This window comes from Adiantum capillus-veneris, chromosome 30 (assembly GCF_014529385.1).
Source record: "Adiantum capillus-veneris isolate H3 chromosome 30, ASM1452938v2, whole genome shotgun sequence".
In the NCBI taxonomy this organism is placed as follows: Eukaryota; Viridiplantae; Streptophyta; class Polypodiopsida; order Polypodiales; family Pteridaceae; genus Adiantum; species Adiantum capillus-veneris.
The window spans coordinates 15,004,329-15,027,389 of NC_140960.1; the positions used below are offsets into that span (position 1 = coordinate 15,004,329).

The 23,061-nt window shown below is 43.5% G+C and overlaps 1 protein-coding gene across 1 annotated transcript in view; it reads left to right on the top strand.

The window, feature by feature from the left end:
* The window catches only part of LOC147417578 (transcription factor SRM1-like), a 70,910-nt gene extending 57,240 nt beyond the window's left edge, over positions 1-13,670 (top strand). The window contains exon 3 of the mRNA XM_086506430.1: positions 12,940-13,670. Coding sequence (XP_086362556.1) covers positions 12,940-13,429 — 490 coding nt within the window. The 3' untranslated portion in view covers positions 13,430-13,670. The remainder of the gene's footprint in view (positions 1-12,939) is intronic.
* Positions 13,671-23,061: the final 9,391 nt, after the last annotated feature.

The window sequence follows — 23,061 nt, forward strand, 5'->3', positions numbered from 1 at the left end:
TGCCCACTTATTAAGTGGGCGGCCAGTCACCTTTTAAACATGTTCTGAATCTGTCTAAAAACTCAATAAAACCTTATAAGTTGAAAACAATGCTTTCACAATACTTCCCAGGCGTCCGTGGATGCAATCACATGCACATTTGCAATGCAGACATAGACTTCCTCGTGGAAAAGCATCTGCTTTCCTGAAAAGCAATCCCGCTTTCTCAGAAAGCATCCGTTTTTTCTCAAAAGTTTCCTCTGAACCCATCTTCATACAAGTGCTTGCTTTTCCTTGTGCACAATTCTAACACAGTTCGGAATTTCCTCCTGACTATGGATATTCCCTTTCCGATGCACCTGTCACCCACCTTGTGACGCATCAGGAATACCCATCACCTAGTCCTTTCGTATCGAATTTACGGTACAATCTCCTTCGCGATGCTCTGTCACCCATCCTATGATGCATTAGAGATGTCCGTTCCCGGATGGTCGGATGTAAGGTGCAACAGAATGAATGTTTGAACTTTGCTTATGATGAGTGCTCCGAACTGTGCTCAAGGTTCCTTTTACTTACGGAAGGGAGAGCCTTCCGTTCCTTTAGTGAGAGAGTGCAATGGACACAAACAAAGTGAATGGACACAGTGAATGGAAGTGCATGAGACTCAGAGATAGAGAGAGAAGAGAATACGACACCAGAGGCGTTGTAAAACCCTCCTCCGAAGGCCCCACTCTCGTCGGCGAGAGTGGTCTACTATTGATTGCACAAATTGGTACAAAGAGGATGCATGTGACTGATGCAAGTCTAGGCTAGGTCGATGTCGACGACGGGGATGACGAGACCGATCTAAGGGCTGAAAATTGACGCTTTTGTACTGCTGTCCAAAAACGCTACTGGCTGAAATCTGAGGCTGATTTGCTGCTGTCCCAAAAACGCTAATGGCTGAAAATCACCGGAACCAAAAACGCTACTGTGGGCTGATCCTTGTGGCTGAAATCTGCTGGTCTTTAGGGGTTCAAAGGCTGAAAAACTGTTGGTGTTGTATCTGCTGAAAACGCCATGCAATGGGGTGATTTGGGCTTCTGGGAAAACGCTAGGCCATGAGGTTGTCTTGCGATGCAACTGGATCAAAAACGCTAGGGCTGAGGTCTTCTGGCGATGCTAACTTGCTGATGAAAATGCTAGGGGAAGGTCTTCTTGCTTGGAGGAGAAAACGCCACCAAGGGGGGGATCTTGCTGAGAAGTTGCCTGTTGAGCAAGGAGCTCCTGCTGCCTCTTTTGCCAATTAGTGCTAGCCTAGGTTTGCTTATATATAAACTTAGTCAATTTGCCCTACCTACTTTCCAACAAAAGTCACTTAAAAATAATAAGTGAAAAATGTCAAAAATAGAGAAAATAAGTTAAATGCACTGGAAAATTCCCCTGAAGGATTCTGATGGAATTTGATCGGTATGCTTATGATCATGCTGTGTGCAACCAGAGGATATGCATCTACACTAAGTGCTTAGGCATGCACGGTCTGCGAACAGACTCACAAAAGTGCCAGAACACTTCTAATCTAAACTGATTGGACTGACGGAACCCTTGTTATGAAGTAGCTTGTCCACGGACACATAGGGTTTGATGTGTCACGACATCGGATACTTCTTTCCGATGCTCCTTGGCACCCATCCGATGTGATGCATCAGAAGTACCCGTTCCTGGTGGCCTTACAGATATTCCTGTTCTCAGTGCTCCCTCATTACTTTGAATGACGCACTAGGAATACTCTGTACTCCTATGTCCAGTGAGAAAAACCCTCTCACTTAAAAGTCCAATAATTCATTTAGAATTATTTTTCTTGGAGTTCAAGCGAGAAAACCCTCTCACTTTTAAATCCAATAATTTATTTAGAATTATTTTTATGTCAGACAAAGCCAATTTAGCAACATATGTATGTGGATTACTCATGAAAAGTGAAATGTTTGCATTCAAGGAATTCACACTCCATGTCTCTTCCTTGGCATGACACAATATCTGAAAGAGCACAAGAAGGATTGAGCATCAAGCATCGGCATTTCCATTGTGATTTGCCACAAATGATAGATTTAGATCAGAGACAAGTTTCGATTCCAATTTTTGCGTGTGTTTGATGAACGGTTTGGCACTCCGTCTCTTTGTTCATGTACATTGCATGCACAATCTTTAAAGAAGACTAGAATTTTTTCAGTCACTTTACATGGAATGGGTATGTTCATGTTTTTGTGTTGGAAGTGGTTTTAGGAATTTTCCTCTTCGGAGATTCTTGAAGAAGGTAGATCCACGACTATAGTCGAAGTTGGAGCTTTGACGCAGCCACAAATGACTTTGTGTCGCTTTCGGCGCGGCCCAAAGAAGCAAGCGTTGCAGACCTTTATGAAGTTTAAGTATCGCACGACCCACACATCAGAGTGGGCCGGCGAAGAGTCCTTCCTAGGATTCATCCAGACATTGTTGGTGATCTCTCTCGACGCCATACAGTTCTGTACCAGTTCCTCACTTTAAAAAGGAGGGAATGTCACGTGTATATCTAACCCTATGTGCATGTGGACAGGCTACTTCATGACTAGGGTTCAGGTCAGCTTAAGAAGTGTTCTGGCACCTTTGTGAGTCTGCTCGCAGGCCGTGCATGGCCCGACACTTAGAGTGGTTGCATATCCTCTGGTTGCACATAGCATGATTATCAGCATTACCATCAGAATCCATCGTGAGCATTTTACAATGCATAGAACCCATTTTCCCTATTTTAGCCGTTTTTCACTTATTATTATTAACTAACTTTGTTGGGAAAATGGGTAGGGAAAATTGGCTAAGCAAGTATATAAGAAAAGCTAGCGCTAGCACTTTCTGGCAGAAGAGGCAGCAAGGACCAAGTGTTTGACAGTGCATCTTCTCAGTAAGACCCGCGGCAGGACAACCTAGCGTTTCCAGCCATCAAGAACAGCCCAGCGTTTTCATCAACTGCAGATCAGCCCCAGCCTTTTGCAAGTTGCAGATCAGCCTGGCGTTAGCAGATTCTCTAGCATTTTGCAGCAGGTACCATCACCGGCCCTAGCGTTTTGGGAACAGCCCTAGCGTTTGCAGTTTCTTGGCGGCAGAACTTCCATTTGCATCAGCGATTTGCATTTTCAGGAGTTAGATTCAGCACCGCTGCCTTTGAACCTCGCAGATCTCACCTTCCCGTAGCAGATCCTCGCTGCATGGTCAGATCAGCAAGTGTTTGCAGATTCAGCCGGCTATTCGCAGATTTCAGCATCTGCGTTTTACAGCGCATCGTCGTCATTGCCGTCGTCATTGACATAGAGTCAGAATTCAGCAGATACAAGATTTGTAGATTTCAGCCCCTAGCGTTTTCAGTTTTCAGCCTGTCTCGTCGTTGTCATCATCGTCGTCGAGTCCATTGCATTTAGACCAATGTACGAGGATTGTGCAATCAATAGCATATACCTCTCCCGCCACAGAGAGTGGGGTTCTTGGAGGAGGGGTTGACAACATTGTGGTGTCGTATTCTTCTCTGTCTCTCTCTCTCAGTCTTAGCACCTTCATTCATAGTGTTTACCACTTTGTTTGTGATCATTTGCACTCTCTAACTAAAGGAACGGAAGGCTTTCCCTTCTGTAACTAAAAGGAACCCTTGAGCACAGTTCGGAGCACTCATCTTGAGAAAAGTTCAACATTCACTTCCGCTGCACCTTACAAAGGACCCCCTTGCTCTGTTGCCAAAGCAAGTACTTTCTTTATTCTTGCACAAATGCTACTAGAATGACTGGATGTTGAGATGCTGATGCTAAGGGGTACTGATGCTATGGTACTAGGTACTGAGGTACTGAGGTTCTATGTCGAAGACGGTGATGCCGACGACGGGTACTTTCGGTTCTATGTCGAAGACGGGGAGGTCGACGACAAGGTCTATGTCGAAGACGATGAAGTCGACGACGAGGTACTAAGGATCTTTGTCGACGACGATGAAGTCGACGACAATACTGTGTCCACGATGGTTCTGTGTCGAAGACGGTTCTGCTGGTCTATGTCGACGACGATGATGTCGACAATAATGACGATGACGATGGTGACTGTGACGATGACGACGATGGTGTCGTCGTCAAGTCCAGGACTGCGATGACGATGACGAAGGTGTCATCGCCAAGATAGGGATCTGCGATAACGATGGCGATGGTGTCGTAGGGATCTGTGATGACGATGTCGACGATGATGGCGTCAATGCTGAAAACTGAAAACGCTAGATATTATGCTATGGATCTGCTATTGTCGCACCGCCACGGGGCTAATTTGCAACTGCCGAGTCGAGCGAGGCTGGGAATGCAAAAACGCTGACTTATCTGGATGAAATTGCAAAACGTTGGCTGGTCTCTACTAAATCTGCTAAACGCCAGGCTGATCTGTTGAAAACTAAAAACGCTATGCTGATCAAGGTGTAGATGGAAACATGACGAGGATTTGCAGCCGAGTGGGAGCAGGTTCTCGCGAGGCTAAGGGATGAAACTGAAAACGCTGGTGGCTGTTGGCCGAAAATGTTGGGCTGAACTGTTGAGAACGCTAGGGCTCCTGCTGAGGTACTGCCTATCTGCTGTGGATATCTGCTGAAAACTAAAAAGGCTATGCTGATCTGGGTGTAGATGAAACGTGACGAGGATTTGCAACCGGGTTGGAGCAGGTTCTCCCGAGGCTAAAGGCTGAAACTGAAAACGTTGGTGGCTGATGGCTGAAAACGTTGGGCTGAACTGTTGAGAAATGCTAGGGCTCCTGCTGAGGTGTTGCCTATCTGCTGTGGTGACTGCCTCCTGTTGTCCCTGGCTCTTCTGCTTCTACTGAGTGCCCAATGGGTTTCTTTTATAGATCTTTAGCAATTTGCCCTACCTACTTTTCCAACAAACTTACAAAAAGAATTCCAAAAGTCACTTTCAATAAAATGACTTATGGTTCACGCGGTAAAATGCGTGGATGATTAAACGACTGTTCTTGTGCAAGAGAGGGTATGCAAGTGTGACTGGCCTGGATATGCACGTCGCGCTAGAGGCTCACAAAGGTGCCAGGCTCCGTCCTAAGCTAAGACTCATGCTAGACTATGGCAGAAGCGTGTCCACGTGGTGCAAGTTAAGTGCGCACCTGACATCCGCCCTTGTTAAAAGTGAGGCACAGCTGCCGAACTTGTTTCTATACTTTTGATGCTGATTGATGAATGCTTTTGATGCTGTGGATGCATCACCGATGAAAATTCCTTCGAAACTAGGGATTGACGGTATTGCGGGTGCTGTTGGTATTGCTGGCGATGCAAACACCGTGTAAGGGGCACTGTCCAGCCTTACTACGATTGTCGAATATCAGCCTGGGCTCTATACGAGATAGTGCTGACTCTGCCTGCTATAGCAAGAGCTGTTCCCCGAACACTGATTGTGGTGAAAATATTACCGGTGCTAATGGATTGAGGTTTGGTTCCGGAGTCCTTTATGCACGCTACATGCGAATGCGAATGCAAAAGAGGTTAGAGATCCTGTCTCCAACTCCTTCCATATCCGCATACTAGGCTAGGAGATCTTGGTACTCAAGATCTGGGTTCTCGTGTATCCGATGTCGATCTTCCTTAAAAGACATGGTAATGAAGATGGGATCTGGTAAGTCCATGGTCGGGACTCAAAGATTCTTCAGGAAATTTTTTTTCTGGGAGAGGTTCCTTGGGTTCTTGGTCTTGCTTGGGTTCTTGAGTTCTTGAGGTTCTTGGCTCCTGATGTTTCTTCCCTTGAGTTTGCGAAGCCGAAGCACAGACAAAGCTCTGATACCAATGTTAGGTGTAGCGGAAGAGAATAAGGATTTTGCTCGGATCTAGTACTCTGCACACAAACACAAGGGTTGCTTTACTTTACTTGAGAGAACTGAAAGAAAGAGAGAGACAAGAGAGAGATAAAGAGACGACACAGGGATGTCGGGTCCCAACCCTCAAGGGCCCCCTTGCTCTGTTGCCAAAGCAAGTACTTTCTTTATTCTTGCACAAATGCTACTACAATGACTGAATGCTGAGATGTTGATGCTAAGGGGTACTGATGCTGTGGTACTGGGTACTGAGGTACTAAAGGGATACTGAGGTTCTATGTCGAAGACGATGATGCCAACGACGGGTACTGCGGGTTCTATGTCGAAGACGGGGAGGTCGACAACGAGGTCTATGTCAAAGATGAGGTACTAAGGGTCTTTGTCGACAACGGTACTGTTTCGAAGACGGTGAAGTCCACGACGGTTCTGTGTCGAAAGACGGTTCTGTTGGTCTATGTCGATGACGATGATGTCGACAACGACGACGACGAAGATGGTGACTGTGACGATGTCGACGATGGTGTCGTCGTCAAGTCCGGGACTGCGAGGATAACGATGACGAAGGTGTCGTCGTTAAGATAGGGATTTGCGATGACGATGGCGATGGTGTCGTCGTCAAGATAGGAATCTGTGATGACGATGACGATGATGATGTCGACGAAGACGGCGTCAATGCTGAAAACTGAAAACGCTCGATGTTCTGCTATGGATCTGCTACTGTCGCACCGCCACGAGGCTGATCTGCAACCGCCGAGTCGAGCGAGGTTGGGAATGCAAAAACGCTGACTGATTTGGATGAAATTGCAAAACGCTGGCTGGTCTCTACTAATCTGCTAAACGTCAGGCTGATCTGCTGAAAACTAAAAACGCTATGCTGATCTAGGTGTAGATGGAAACATGACGAGGATTTGCAACCGGGTGAAAGTGGGTTCCCGCGAGGCTAAGGGCTGAAACTGAAAACGCTGGTGGCTGATGGCTGAAAATGCTGGGCTGAACTGTTGAGAAACGCTAGGGCTCCTGTTGAGGTGCTGCCTATCTGCTGTGGTGCGTGCCTCCTGCTGTCCCTGGCTCTTCTGCTTCTACGGAGTGCCCAATGGGTTTCTTTTATAGATCTTTAGCAATTTGCTCTACGTACTTTTCCAACAAACTTACAAAAAGAATTCCAAAAGTCACTTCTAATAAAATGACTTATAAGAAGTGGTTAACGCGGTAATATGCCTGGATGATGAAATGATTGTTCTTGTGCAAGATAGGGTATGCAAGCGTGACTGGTCTGGACATGCACGTCACGCTAGAGGCTCACAAAGGTGCCAAGCTCAGTCCTAAGCTAAGACTCATACTAGACTATGGCAAAAGCGTGTCCACGTGGCGCAAGTGAAGTGCGCACGTAACAACAGTGGCATTCGGTTAGAACCTTTTCCCTCAACGATTGTGTAACGCACAACATCGTTTTCTTCATCAAGTTGTCACGATTGTGACTATGTTGTAGTATTGCATCTTGTCCTAGTTGCAGATACGAGAAGTGACATACCAAGGAGAACCCCTGTGCTTGGATGGTCACGATTCTTCGCTCTAGAGACATGCCTCTTTGCCAAAAGCCACACTCCTTGGACGACTGGTCACACCCCTTCACTCTACGGTTGCGACTCTTCATCCAATGGTTGCACCTCTTCGCTGAAAGGATGTGTCTTTACGTCTAAAGTCATGTCTCTTCACCATGAGACATGTCTTTTCATTTGTGCCTCTCCGTCTCCTATATAAGGAGCCTATCGTACTCAGTTTTCAAGCAATCATTCAATCAATCAAACATCATTGTTCTTGTCTTTTGAGTCTCAGTTTGATCTTAAGTATGAAGTTTTAAGTCTTAATTATAGGATTAGCACCACTAATCCTCACAATGGTATCAGGGCAAGTTTTTTTCCCGGGACCCGAAGGTTGTGAGCCTCTCACCCTCGCCGCTACTCTCTATCCCCTTCCCGGAGTTGCATGGAAGCAAAAGAAAGGTGGTACACACACATACGTGTATGAGGTAACAAGAATTTTTCTGTTTTACTTACATAAGTAATAGAGAGAGATGCAAATGTGTGTGAGCGGCGTGCCAAGTACTCGGTGAATTTCGGGCAAACTTCTGTTAGTGCCGTTTTGTGTGTCTCTTCATCGGGTGGCATCCCTTTGGGATTTGCTCACACCCATTCATGTGAAAGGGTAGCACCTCTTCACCTTGTTGGCACCCTTTCGCATACATGAGTACCTATTTATGGGTGTGGCTCTCCCTTATGCTGACGACGGCTGAATACCTTTGCTGATTGTTGCACATCAACAGGCACATCTCTTCGTGAGAGGGCACCACGGATCCCTTTGCAAGAGTCCTCTCCCCCGGCATGCCTTGGTAGCCTCTCCCTCTCTCATGCTCTACACTCTCTAGTGTGCTTGGCCCAATACCCATCTACAGGTTGAAGTCTACGTAGCCAATCCACCAAGAATGACAGTTTTTTCCAGCGTTGCCCCGAGTTGCCCTTTCGCTGGCTGCCCTTTGCTCGTGCCTTTTCATCGTGCATGGAGTTTTATGCTGCAAACTTTTTTACGATGAGGTTTAATGCAGCCAGCCACTTATGATTTGCCATTTACCTTGTTAAAAAAATATAGCTTCATAAGTTCAGAATAGTATGAACTCACGAAATATAAGAGGGAATAAAGCACTCATAAAACTATAAAAGCAAGGGACACAAGAAAAGAAAAGAAAAAACAAAAACAAACAAACTAAATCACTTTGTTTGCTACGAAACAAAAATAGATAAAACAAAAAATTATTAACTTAAAAATGTTTTTAGAAAAAACATGCGTAAAATAAGATGATGCAACTTAGTTTAAAACAAGTACTAAACTTTAAGCAAAAAAGTATAAGACATCTTAAAAACTTAATCCTAGAAATCAAATTTCACACAATAACTTCTAAAAGAACACATTCTTAAGTCCTTAGGTAAGCTAAGTATGAAATCGAAAAATGAATACTACTACAAACCTACGAAGAGCAAAGATCCAAACTTGACAATATGTGACCTCAACTGCGCTCCTTGTCCAAACAAGAAGAATAAGATTATCACCTTTATCAGGCATACCTTGGACAACAGCTATGACATCCCTACTCACGTCGTCAGTGCCCAAGAGTAGGTGTAGGTCTGTATAGAGGTCATTCATGCTTTGAACGTACTCTATAAAACCAACGAGCTGAGTTTCTATCACCCTCCGGAGGTGATGGGCATACTCAGCCATGAGAAAGGCTAGCATTTGTCAAGCTATAATAAAAATACTAGAAGCGCTAGAGATCAAAACAACAATATAAGGTGTTATTAAGTCAAACGTGGGCTTTTTAGTTCCCCACTTCTATTGAATTTACTATTGATTATCTTGAACATTCCAAAGGAAGAAACATTAAAAATAAACTTACTACGATGCAAAAATGAACGAACGTTTTTCATGATTCTTTTGAATGAGTATCCTTTTTCAACTAGTAAAGAAATAAGATGGCAAGATTGAACAACAAAAGCAGATTTACTAGAACAAAGACGAGAAAATCTAAAGCAAATGACACCGTACTTAGCTAAAAGAGAAATGTCCGAAGAAATGTGAGGCATACGGATGATATTTAGATTGACATATTCTGGTTCAAGGCGCTTATCATAGATATTTACTTCAAATCCCAAGGGAGTCTGAAAAATCTTAAGGTCTAAAAAGGCACAACAATCACTATTTGTGGTACAGTTAAGTTCACAAAACCCCTTAGGATAAATTCCTCCATCTACAGAACTTAAATTCAAGTACATAAAATCTTGAAAAGAAGGAACGTGAGAAACAAAAAGATCATCTACAAAGCATCTTACATTGCATAACTTGTGCAAAAATATTGGGCAAGTGTTATCAAGGACAAGCCGCTCCATAAAATCAAACTCATAAGTAAAAAGATAGAAATTAGCAAGAAAAACAACACAATTGGTGCCCATAGGGATACCAATTGTTTGCTTGAAAAGAGAGTCGCCGATGATTATATATAAATTGTCCAAAAGAAAATCTAACCAAGATATGATGTCAATGTCATCTACAATCCTGGTGAATCTCTTTCTTCCTTTGTCTACATCTACATTCTTACTTTTAAGCCATAAGAAGTCAAAGTTCAAGGCTGGGTACCCTCTTCATATCATGTGAACCCATTCTTGGACACCTTGCATTTAAAAAAAAAAAAAAAACAAAGAACGATAACAACCAACGCTGGCCCTCACTCATCTTCTGGCGCTGGCCCTCTGGTTGCCCTCTGTGCGCTTTTGGAACCACACCCATGGCAGTTGATGAGTTCGGGGTACCTATCCCATATCTCTCGTACGTAGACGAGGTTCAAGACGGAGATTTTACCAGAAAATTCTCTTGCCAAGAAGCAATAATTATTCCAAATTCTCCTACCCCAAAGTTGGAACTTGTTCCAGAGGTGGTACCTGTACCGGAATTCCCTGTTTTAGCTCTTGAAGTATCAGTTCTTAAGCTAATCGGAGAAACAATCACTTTCTTTGAGCAGGCAGCATGGCCGACTTACAAGATGGCAACGACTCTATTCCACTCGAGGACCCGATAGCAGTTCTCAAAGCGCAGATGGTAGCACTTTCCAAGAGCCTTGCATCAATTCACACTCGCTTAGAGAAGATGCATACGCAAAACATTTATCGGAGTCGTCCTACTGCTTCTCGGATGACTAATGCTGCTTATCCGCCATCTTCTTTTGACGCTTCAGTGGTCGACTGGGAAGAACCATTCAAACAAAAGCCTTCGGAACTCAAATTTCTCACCCAAAGCATGGTTTCTCAGAGATAACTAGACACAAAGTATTTTCGTGCGAGCAACAAAAGTATCAGCATGAATAATCTTGGAAAAGTTACAGTTCTCAGCAGCCAACTTCTTATTGGAATCATCAACAACAGAAGCAGCAACATGAAGCTTCCAAAGGATCTCATCTTAAAATGAAAACATCCATATCAAGATGGACGGATTTAGTGGCACATATATGTGACCCTAGTCGAGTACTCGATTGTGAACACCGCCACGTTGGACAAGTTCCCCCTTGCGAGCCATGCCCTACATTTAAGTCTTTCTTGTCTGATGGTGGTAAAGTTGAAGATTTATTGATTCTTTCCTTGTGCAAGAGGATCCTTCACAGGTCTAAGAGGCAACAACTCCCTTGACCTCCCCCTTCTCAATTGGAAGCCTTAATACTCGTTGAAACAACTGAAGATTCAAAAGATTCCGGTTCTTGTGTGACAACAGACAAGCACATAACCCCTTCTATGGCCGTGATCCAGGCAGAAAAAGTCGCCTTATCACTGCCCTTGCAGAATGAAGTCTTTGTCTCTGAACACATACCCAATGCAGTGGTGAATGATAATCCTTCAACCTTGAAGACTCCAGTCCTTACCTTCAACGGTGCAAAGGATAAATCAAATGCAGAATCTTGCAGGACGACTTTAGACGTTGCAATTGAATCTTCAGACACAACTTGTTCTATTGATAAACCTTTACAGATGATATACCTTCAAGCACTACTCAGTCTCAGTCTACGACATCCCTTCAGGAGGATCTTACTGCTCCAGACAAACCAATGGATTACCTTGGAAGTTTTCAACCAATGGTCATCACTCAACAGAAAATTCAAGTCAGTTTACCAATAGTTTCACTTGAAGCAGATAAAGAAACAATCTTTTCTTGGACAAAGCTCGAATTTACAAATGACTTTGACAAAGGCACTAATCAAGTTGCAGATGTGATACTCATACTTTTGACAAAGATGAGACAAGTTGCAGATGTGATCAGTTTATAGCTTGGCAAAATAGTCATGGTCAATAACAATGCCATGACATGGGATTTAACAGTTTGAGCTTTGGATGCAGAAGCACAATAACAATACATTTCCTTCTCCCGGGGTTTCTACAACTACCCTAGCTTTTATTTTGAAGAGGGAGGGAATGTCACGATTGTGACTATGTTGCAATATTACATCTTGTCCTAGTTGCAGATACGAGTAGTAACATGCCAAGGAGAACCCCTGCGCTTGGATGGTCACGACTCTTCGCTCTAGAGACATGCCTCTTTGCCAAAAGCCACACTCCTTCGACGACTGGTCACACCCCTTCACTCTACGGTTGCGACTCTTCGCCGAAAGGATGTGTCTTTATGTCTAAAGTCATGTCTCTTCACCATGAGACGTGTCTTTTCATTTGTGCCTCTTCGTCTCTTATATAAGGAGCCTATTGTACTCAGTTTTCAAGCAATCATTCAATCAATCAAACAACAGTGTTCTTGTCTTTTGAGTCTCAGTTTGATCTTAAGTATGAAGTTTTAAGTCTTAATTAAAGGATTAGCACCACTAATCCTCACACAAGTAGCTATCCCGTATGGAATATTCTGCTACTACCTCCCCATTCTGTATTCGACTGAATACATCTGAAAAATCTGGATCTGTGGCGTATTGATCGACCATGTCCTCGAAGCTTCTACGATGGATCGTGGAAATAGCCAAGACTAACGGCTTGTGGGACAAAGCATTTGCCACCAAGTTCTTCTGTCCCTGCACATGGACAATCTGGAAGTGGAACTGTGACAAGATGTTAGCCCACCACATCTGCTTTTGAGAGCGTACGGAGGTAATGGCGCAAAGCGCGGCTGAGCAAGGCGTCTGCAGGTGGGCCGGGGCTGCTCAGCTTGAGCAGGGCGGGGTTGAGAGGTAACGCCCCCCCACAAGGCCGCCCTCGCCCAAGGGAGGACGGAGGGAGAGAGAACTGGGTCTCGCTCTGAGCGAGAGAGAGAGAGAGAGAGAGAGAGAGAGAGAGAGAGAGAGAGAGAGATGTAAATGATGTATTAAATGCATGTTTTTGATGTTCTTTACATGTTTTTACGGTAGAAAATGGTTTGTTTTTATATATAAGAGTTCAGAGTCTCATTCCAAGAGTATTTTTCTGCATGAGGTTGAGAAATAGGATCGAGGCAGGGAGCTCTAAGGTCGCTGAAAGTTGGTGTTTTTCTCTTTGAAATTTTCAGGTTTATGCTAACTGACAAATTCCTCGTGTTGTGAAGGTTATTCTTGCTGGGTTTGGAGAAGTATGGAAAGGGGGATTGGCGCAGCATTTCACGAAATTTTGTCATCTCAAGGACGCCAACACAAGTTGCGAGCCATGCACAGAAATATTTCATACGTTTGAATTCTATCAACAAGGAGAGGAGGAGGTCGAGTATTCATGACATTACGAGTGTAAACAATACTGGTGAGGCCAGTAAATCACCAATAACAGGCAAAGGGGCAAGGGCATCAGTTCTTACACATCCAGGACCATCAAATCTCGCAGGGACTACTGTTTTTGGTGCTCCAGTTTGCCCTCCCATGGTTGGACCAGGGGGGTCGACTATTGGTACGCCTGTACCACTCCAGCCTTCTCCAATCGCTGGGCCTTATGTGACTAGAGCGCCTTTACCTGGACCGGGGCTACCTAGTCCTGCAGTAAGTGGAGTTCCTATGGTATATGCAGTGCCTCAACAGCCAGTTTCCCAGCCTGCTACCCATCGTTGAAAGCAGACTCTAACCTTGCACCTCCATATCCCTTTTATGCATTAATGCCCTAGGCTTCAACCTTGTACATTTGAGAGAGACTGTTTAACTTTAATGTTTTTAATGCCTAATGCCATTGGTAGATTTAGCTTGCTGAAGTGCCCAATTTGTCAAGTGAATGAATTGGCATGCCATTCATGGCACAGGGCCTTGCTTGTAGCGATCTGTTTCGTATTGATTCGTTCGTTGATTCAGTGTCTTTGCACCAGACAAAAGCGTTGATGAACCTGAATTGAAAGGTTGAAAACATTGATCACCTTGGGGTGGTTTTAATAGTAGAATGCTTCGTTCAACATCCCTTGGTTATATTTGGTCTTTCATTGTCAATGAGAAGTTTTATCTTATTAAAGGTAATGTTTCAAGGTGAATTTTTCATAGTGTGCAGAAGACTGAGCCCTCTGAGCTCTATGTTGCATTGATTGTGCAGAGCTCGAGGCTCGAGCTAACTGTCTTATAGATTTATGCATGTTGCTGTGGCCATTGTTCTTTACTCATTCTCACGTTCCCATGTTTTTGTGGAGGCTAGTTAAGGAGGCTCATGCTCTTAACCTTGCATCCGTAGGTTTTTGTAACCGTCAAGGTCGTTGGTGGAGGGGCTGACAATCTGGACGGTTCATTAACTGTCATTTAGTATGCAGAATGCTCCTCTCCAGCCATGGGATGCACGCCACCTCAGCAAACAGAATACTGTACTGCTTGCATGCAATTATTGAGCGCCATCTCAGCATGCATAATCCTGTATGAATGCGTAATATTGTCCGCTTGCATCAATCATTGAGCGCCAACTGAGCATGCATAATACTGTCGCGTGTATGCAATTGTTGAGCGCCAACTTAGCAACGAGAAACATTCGTAGGTATCAGTTCTGCAGCTGCAGGCGTCACTATATGGCACGGCTCTAGGTCAGAGGGGATCTAGGGCCCAAATTTAAGGGCGCGAGGCGGCTTTAATCTCCGCCGTCGGATCACAAAGTGAACTAGGGGTGATCTAGGGGTGGATGAAGTAGGGGTGAATTGAGGGTGAACTAGCCGTGAACTAGGGGTGGGTAAGCTGGGGGTGGGTGAATTGGGGGTGAACTAGGGGCGCCTCAACTAGGGTATGAACATGTGCCATGCCAACATGGACAACGATGCACGCTAGCGTGGTGGTAGGGCATTCGTGTGGCAATGGAGACGTCCCAGGTTCGACCCACACCCCGCAAGGCGGGCGAACTAGGAGTGAACTTGGGGTACCATTTTTGCCCCAAGTTCACCCCCTAGTTCACCCCTAATTCACTGCGTGATCCGGTGGCCCAGATTAAAGCCGCCTTGCGTCCCCAAATTTGGGCCCTAGATCCCCCTTGACCAGAGCCATGCCATATAGTGACGAGGGTACACTCCTCACACACCTTGGCTTAGTTGTTGTCAGACCCCAGCTCTTTTGGCCCCTCTCCCAACGATCATGACGGCCGGGAATGGCCTTGCAATAGCCATTCCCTGAAATAATGCGAGACCATCATGGCTCCCAGCCTCAGTCGATTGCCATGAGGTTGCGCATATTTCAGGGAATGGCCACTGCGGGCCATTCCCTACATCGTCGAAGTCCAAGGGAGGGGGATAGGTCATCTCATCCGTACATTTACTCACAATTAAACTCCGTAATTTTTTGCCTAAGCCCTTGGATAATTGACACATCAGCAAGCGGAACAATGTTTTTAAAAGCCAATCATTGGCATGCACATCAACGCACGTAATTTGCAACGTCCCTTTCACTGTGCACCTAGCAGGTCGCTTCTAGTGCTTGTAATCTGCTCGCACGTCTCTGTCTGGCCTTCGTTGCCATGGACCTTAATTAGCCGGGAATGGTCCCCCGTTGACCATTCCCTGGTTTCAGCGCTCCCGCCAATGGCTCCCATCTGTCGGTCTCCTTGAAAACAGGGAATAGTCAGCAGGGGATCATTCCCTACACCTTCCTCGTCGGAATTTTTACGTGCAGCCAATGCATCTGTCACCTCAGAAACCATAATTTTTACTCCTATCCTCAACAATTGCATGCCAATTCAGCACGTCAATGTTGTTGGTTGGGGGACAGGCCATCGTGGCTGTCCATCCCGGCCCCATAACTAGGCAGAACAGGCGTGGATGCACGTCATCTCAACGCTCAGAATCTCAGAGGCACAATTGACCAATATTAGGTGTCCAACTCAGCATACGGAATCAGTGCCTTCCTCCTCCAATCATTGCCAATCGTCATTACCAATGATTGCATGGCAACTCAACGCTCAGAATAATCGTTGTGTACTCCAATGACTGTACACCAAGTCAGCGCAAGTAATAACAGAAGCAGTGTGTGCTTTGACCAACCACCATCCTCCACCTCAGCACTAAAAAATAACCTGTTGACTAACGTAGACTTGGTGGCTAACGGTGACCTGTGGACTGCGCAATTTGCGCAACTAAATTGAGCATCTGTACCTGGCCCCCTCCTAGCGACCTTGACGGGGTAGGGAATGGTCATTTACTGATCATTGCCCATAATATTGACGACCCCATGGCGACCGGCGGAGGCCGGGAGCCATGGTGGGAGTCAATATTATGGGAATGGTTAGTAAATGACCATTCCCGGCCGTCAAGGTCGCTGGGAGGGGGGCCAACAAACTACCATGGCCCGCGTACAGTTTGCAGAGGTTACAATCAACGAGCTCAACCGGTTGCATGCGCAGCAGTGTCAGAGCACACATGTCAGGCAGAGCCCACTCGCCTTCATAGAGAGTTCCCGTTGCTGACTTGGCATATTTTTATAGATACAATGGTTAATTACGGGTGCTGACATGGCAATGATTGCAAGGAGGTTGACGGATTTATTACGAGTGCTGATGGGGCTCACGTTCATTGGCAATGACTGGAAAACATTATGTGCGCTGACTTGTTAAGCAGCCTGTACGTTTCCTTGAGCTGAGTTGGCAGAGCTTAATTGAATGCATGGCAAGGACATTCTGTGTGCTTACCTAGCAGCAATCGGGCGGCTGGTGGAGTCGATTCCGCTCAGGAAACGCCAGGGGATGGAGGGCCAGGATCCACTGCCCCGCGACCAGCGACCTTGACGGCTAGGTAAGATCATTTAATGACCATTATCGTCAAGGTCGGGGGCAGGCCATCCTGGCCCATTACACGACAGAATTCAGTTGCAATATTGTCAAATGATTGCCAAGTCGGCGTTCGAAATCTGAGAAACGTAGCTAACAGTTTGCAGGCCATTGTACGATCCCTAGCTCAGCACCCGGAATAAGCGTTGCCTCCTCCAATCTTTTTCAAGAATCATTTTTCTTCCAATCCTTGCAGACCAAGTCAGCATGCGTAATCCTTCCTCGTTTCACTGTCTTTTCCAATCATTGTGGAACACCTCAGTGCGCGTAACTTTTCAGAGCTCACTGCATGGCCCCCTCCCCCCTCGTTTATAAGCGACACGGGGTGTCACTCGAGGGATCGACGGCGGGGGCGCGTGGACGGCCGGGCGCACGATTTGGGTCGTCGGATCGACGCAGCAGGGGGGGGCAGGTTTTTGACTGCGCAAAGTCGCAAGGTCGTTGACTGACCTTTCCCCGCAATCCATGCTCCCCGTGACTGGACAGAAAAATAAGTAGCTACACAGCTAGCCCTTAAATGAGTGTGGACCCAACTTTGAGGAAAAAAACCATACAATTAGACATTATATGATAAAATAATGAGGTGAAACGTCGCAATGGCCTACATAAAGAGGATGCGAAAGAGCACAATGTTCCTCAAACCGGCCGGTTTGTCCCACTCCGCCTTCGACGAGAGATAGAGAGAGGAATATATCTAATTAGTACTCTTAGTCGTGCTATTTCAATAAGTGGGACTCGTGTCGCCTCCTATGGCGGTACTGCCTACGACAACAAGAAAGGAAAACTTGTTCAAAGGTGAATAAAATGATCATCAAGAACGTTTCTTAACTTCCAAAAATCATGCTTCGAGGAGCACAAAAGTTTTCCACAGAAAATCCCCCCCCCCCCCCCCCCCCTTTCTCTCTCTCTCTCTCTCTCTCTCTCTCTCTCACACACACACACACACACACACACACACACACACACACACAAATAATTTCATTATAAATTTATTTTTACCTTGCTTTTTACCTTTAGAGGAACATAATAGTGGATCATAATGAAATCATTACAAATGTACATGACCTAGAATGACGCCTCATCACCATGATAGGGGGCTATTTGGTTGTGAATGAATTCTAATAAACCTATTTGAGGGGCTTTAAATCTTTACCAAGATTGCCAAGGGAGAGGGATTCATCAAAGAAGGCATGGTGATTGAGGAGCTGAGGAAAAAGATGGTCAATGAATGAGAGTGTAAGATGGGTTGATTTTAGAAGAGAGCTTCACTATGTGGGCAGATTTTGAAAGATCCATACTTCCCAAAGTTGCTCTCTTCCACGTGTGCACATGACACACTTTGTATTGATGTGGCCTCAATATGCCATGACAATATTTTTTGACACCGATTGTTTGTTTCGAGCAACAAAATTCTACCATTGCAGCCTCCATAATGCTCGAAATAAACTTAGTTCTAAATATTGGGTAAAGCTACACAGGAATTATGGAAGTATCTTGACTATATTTGAAGGTTTTACACTAAATTCCTCAAAATTGTGTAGGTTTTCTCACATTCACATATAAAACTTGGAAGTAAATGTCAAAATTGCAGGTGGGCTTACACTAAACCTATGTTTTTGTCAAGCACAAATCCTGCCCCTCAATGAAAGATATGCCACCACTATAGCTTTGAAGAAATGCCTAAATATTCTCTCTCTCTCTCTCAAATTACAAACAGTAGTTGCAGAGTCAAAAGCCAAGAGTTATAATTGTACTTGCAATGAAAGATGCATGACTAAATCCTACTTTTGTTTCAAAATTCCTTCCCTCTTATTTCTTGCACGTTGGCACCCCCTTCTTGATGTCTTGAGATGATCCATGATGTATTGCCTAGAAAGAAGCTTCACCAATGTTCTGATTACTTCACCCCTTTGGCTTGTGCTCCCAAGCTTGCTAGTGAAACTAAGGTTGGAAAAAATTAACCCCAACAAACCCCACCCTAGGCCTTTGCTTATGTGCTCTCGACATTTATTGATAGATCACATTACATTGAGCTATAAACCATGTGATATGAGGCTCATTAGTTTTAGTGCTTGTTTTTTTTAATCTAAAAAAAATTCATATGCTTTCTTGGTCGACTTAATCAATCAAATGCTTTGTCGGAATCAAGAATTTCTTTCTAGTTGGGCTACTTAGTAAGAGGACATTAAAAAACTTTTCTTTTTTTGGGAGACGACATGATATCTTGAGGACATGAAATGGACTAAGCTTTCACCAAATACAAAGCAACTTTAAGAACCTACTCTCCCATCAATTTGAAGCAAGATTCCCCCACCAAATCAACCAATTAGCCAAATTGGATGATGATCTCTCCTTTGTAGCTTTGGCCTTGTTAAGTGCTTTTTTTTCTAGGAGAGAGAGAGAGAGAGAGAGAGAGAGAGAGAGAGAGAGAGAGAGATTTTTCAATGAGACTTGATCTTTCATCCAGACGAGCTTTGAGAGAGCAATTAGCAAAGGGAGAGAGATTTGGTGCACTTCGAAGTGTAGGCCTTTATATGCTTCCCAGATACATTCTAGTAATGAGAGTAAAAAGTATAGTATCAAGAAAGAAGAGAAACACCAACAACAAACAAATAATACCAAGAAAAAGTACAATTAAAACTACAACGAGCTTGAATATAGGTGAGCTTCATGGATCATCAAGTTGAGGTTGATGCTTAAATATTGTAGCAGTAACACCTCCTCACTAATCAACTCCACCTCTAGTCGGAATGCTAAATTATTAACTAAGCACAAGAGGGGGGTTGGGGGGGGGGGGGGGGGGGGGGGGGGGGGGGGGGGGGGGGGTGTGGGGGGCTCCGTGAGATGAAATACATATCAACTGCCATTTGTAAGACGATCGAGAAAAACCTATACTAAGTAGTAGTCGCATGAGCAATACTAAGATTCACTTTCCCCTCTGTTGGATGCACTGCTAGAAGTTAGAACCCATGTGAGATCCATGCGAAAGGATTGGATCCTCCGTAGAAGAAGAATTGTGTCGTCTTTGATACCACTGTAATAACAGGCTTGGATGCTCCACAACACACATAAAAAATTGCAACCACAAAACTTGAAATAGAGAGAGAGAAGAGGAATTTTGACATGGAGCAGATGCAGTGGCCCCAAAGTCTGACACCCCTTTTGGTACTTCTTTCTTTATTACTTCACAAAGGTATAATGGCCAGGCCTTTGCTCTGCTTCCATTGCAACTAGAATGCCATAGAGAGAGCCCTTAGTACATATTTAATGGTCCATGGCCTAAAAGCAACTTCTATGAAAAGATCACAAGAAGCCAAAAAATTATTAGAAAATTTTGCTACAACTATACAAAGGAATATGCAAAAAGGGAAAGATGCATAGAATAGGTCATCTGGAAATGAAATGTTTTTACAATGGCAGGCCACTGAGAGATAAGGAATTAAATGGGAAATATTAGAAGGATCGGATTCGGCTTCCTCAACCAACATCTTGATTTTTAAAAATTTCCGTCCACTTCAAGTACTCTTGCTTCTTTTGATCGTGCAATTGTTGGTCTATGTTGTCAGAAGAGGCAACTATGTAGCCTACAATAGTATGCATTTCTTGAGCACATAAATCTTGGAGCAACTTCAAAAACTGTGATAGCCTCTTGCTTTTCAAGAAGTATGATTTTGTACACTCTTGAGCATATTGGATGTGAGCCTACCACCCTTGACAAAGCTAGTAGTGCAAGCATGGGGAGAGTCGTGGGGGGTGACTGGGAATTCTTTCTATGGTAGATAAAATTGTCTCCTTGTTGAGATTCCTAATGTAATGATGCAAACTCTGGTCCTTCTTGAGATCTAAAGGCCTTGAAGCCTCCCCTCTCTCCAAATTTTTTTCAGTTTCGACAATGTTAATCTGTATAAAGAAATAAAAATTAGTTATATACAATCAAAGCTTCATTGGCTTAGAAATTGTGCTTGTTGTCTTACCTTAGGGTTTTCATCGTCTTTGAAAAGGCCCTCTTTCCAAAGGTCAATTAAAAATAATGGATTTTTCTCTTTACTTTCTCTTGGACCTTCTTTGCCCATGTGGTCTATTTTCAATCTTTGATGTATTTGATGGAATTCTTTCTCTATGGGAAGCCCTTTCTCTTCATATGGTTGGACAACATGTAACTTATATGCTTTCCAACAACAAACCGATTAATGAATTTATTAGGTTTTGTATCAAGTAAAAATAATGGACATGGTGTGATGTAGTTCACAAAGCCATTGTCATGCTCTGCTCAATCTCCAAGAAGAGTAAGTCAATAATCCTCTCTTAGATGAAAGAGAGTTTATATATCATGAGCAATACATATTCCTTATTGTTTATCTTGTAGGTGGATACAATTTTTGTGCATAGTAAGGGATCAATCTCATACTCTTGGATATGAATGGACTCCCCTAGCTTTGTGATGTTCTTTTCCTTGAACTGCACCATATCCAGAATCTATTTGCTTTGGATTTTATCCATTTATTCACTAAAATCTTTAGGTGTCTCTTCAAGCTCTATGCCATTTATAGATGCTATTATTTGTAAGGGTGTGGATTTTCTCTCCTTCATTGGAACAAGAATAAAAAATACCAACAACGCAATGTATTAAAGTCACAAGATTACAAACCTACTTTCCATGCCACTCAAAAAGGTTATGTTCCTAGCTTGAATATATCTAAAACTGAAAATAGTCCCCAACCTTGAGCTACTTTCCAAGTTCAATGTACACCTTTTGACGGTTTGAGAGATAATTATTGAACCCTTCAAGAAAGCTCCCCGATTAGAAGGGAATGTTGAAGATTTCCCACACATAGGAAAAATTTGACAAGTGATTCACTTGTATAGTAGGTTTAACAATCTATCATCACGTGTCTCATCAACCGCCTCAATATCCATGCCTTCCAAAATCCTCTACCAAAAGGTTTTCCTAAAAAGGTGAAAGTCAAAATTAGTGTAATACTAATTTCACCCATACACCATAGTCATCACACCATCCTCCATATTCATCTCGATATCTTCCATTGTTAACCTCGGGGAGTCCACTATGTAAAAAATGCATATAACACGTGCGAACAAGAGGTATTTAAATAATCCCTTACCTATATATTTTCAAGTATTATATGTACCCCTTATGTATGCATTTTTGTAAAAAAAAAAACCCTTATGTAGGAAAATTTTCACTTTCTCAATTGAAAAACCCTTTATGTAACTACATTTTTATGCAAATGAACCTAATTATAAATCCCTATTTTGTTCATACATGCTATCTAACATATTTCCTAGTGGACGCCCCCGGCTGTTAACTCACAACATAGACGATTTTGTGAAGATTGTCCCCCCTTACGCGATTACAGTGAATGTAGGACCATCCGATAACGCTAAAATTTGTAATATGGATACCCTTAAGTCAAAAAAGATGTATTGAATGTTTCATAAATTTGGAGAAGGGAGTCCTCCTTACGCAAATCTAGCTTGCAGGGAAGGGCTGTGCACATTTATATAACAATATGACGCCCTCAGACATGTTTTTTCACTCATTTTCTCTCATTTCTTTTTGGACAAGTCTAGCTTCCTTCCCACTCATTTCACTTACATTTTTCAACGCCCTTTCTCCCTCCTCACCTTTGCACTGGTGGCCATCATCATTCAAATATAATTTCAATAGGCTTGCTATAAAACTATATAACGCCTACACAACTCTTTAAGCACTTTTGGTAAGCATTTATTTTTGAATGATGTCGTTTCTATGTCATTTTCTCAAAGAGTGATATGCTTCAGGGAGATTAGGAGAACACAAAAGCTACTCATTGTGACACTTCTTAGGCTTCCTTTTAACAAATTTTGGAGGCAGGTTGCAAACCAATTCAAAATAGATATGAGCTAGAACATTTGGTAGAGAGCACATAGCATTTTGTAAAGAATATACAATTTTCCTTTTTGAAAACCAAAATTTTGTGTAGCTATACATTCCTTGTAAAATCAAACATTTTGATTGTAAACTAAGAAAATAAAGCAAATACAAGTAAATTCATCCAAAGGCTTCCAATGTTATAATTTCATTGCTTTAGGTCAAGTGTAAGTCCCAATATAGTCTTTCAAATTCATCCACAATTATAGAAGCCCTTGTGTCTGTCTATACACATTCAATCCAGTCGAGTTGTTGTGATGCCTATACACATTCAATCCAATCTAGTTGTTGTGTTGCAAGCCCAAAAGCACATTCCATGCCATCTTCAAGCCCTATACCTGAAGGGCTTAAACCATGGTGGGATTTGTTTAAAAGGTAAGCTGAGATGATGAAAACTAGCTCTGAGTCTGGCTCTACCTTATCTTCCACTTCCTTCTCCGCCTTCTCCTCAACTTTGGTCTTCTGTCACGAACTTTCTCTCTCTTTTTCTTGGCTTGCAAAACATTCATCCTTAATGATATTTCTATCCATATTGTTCAT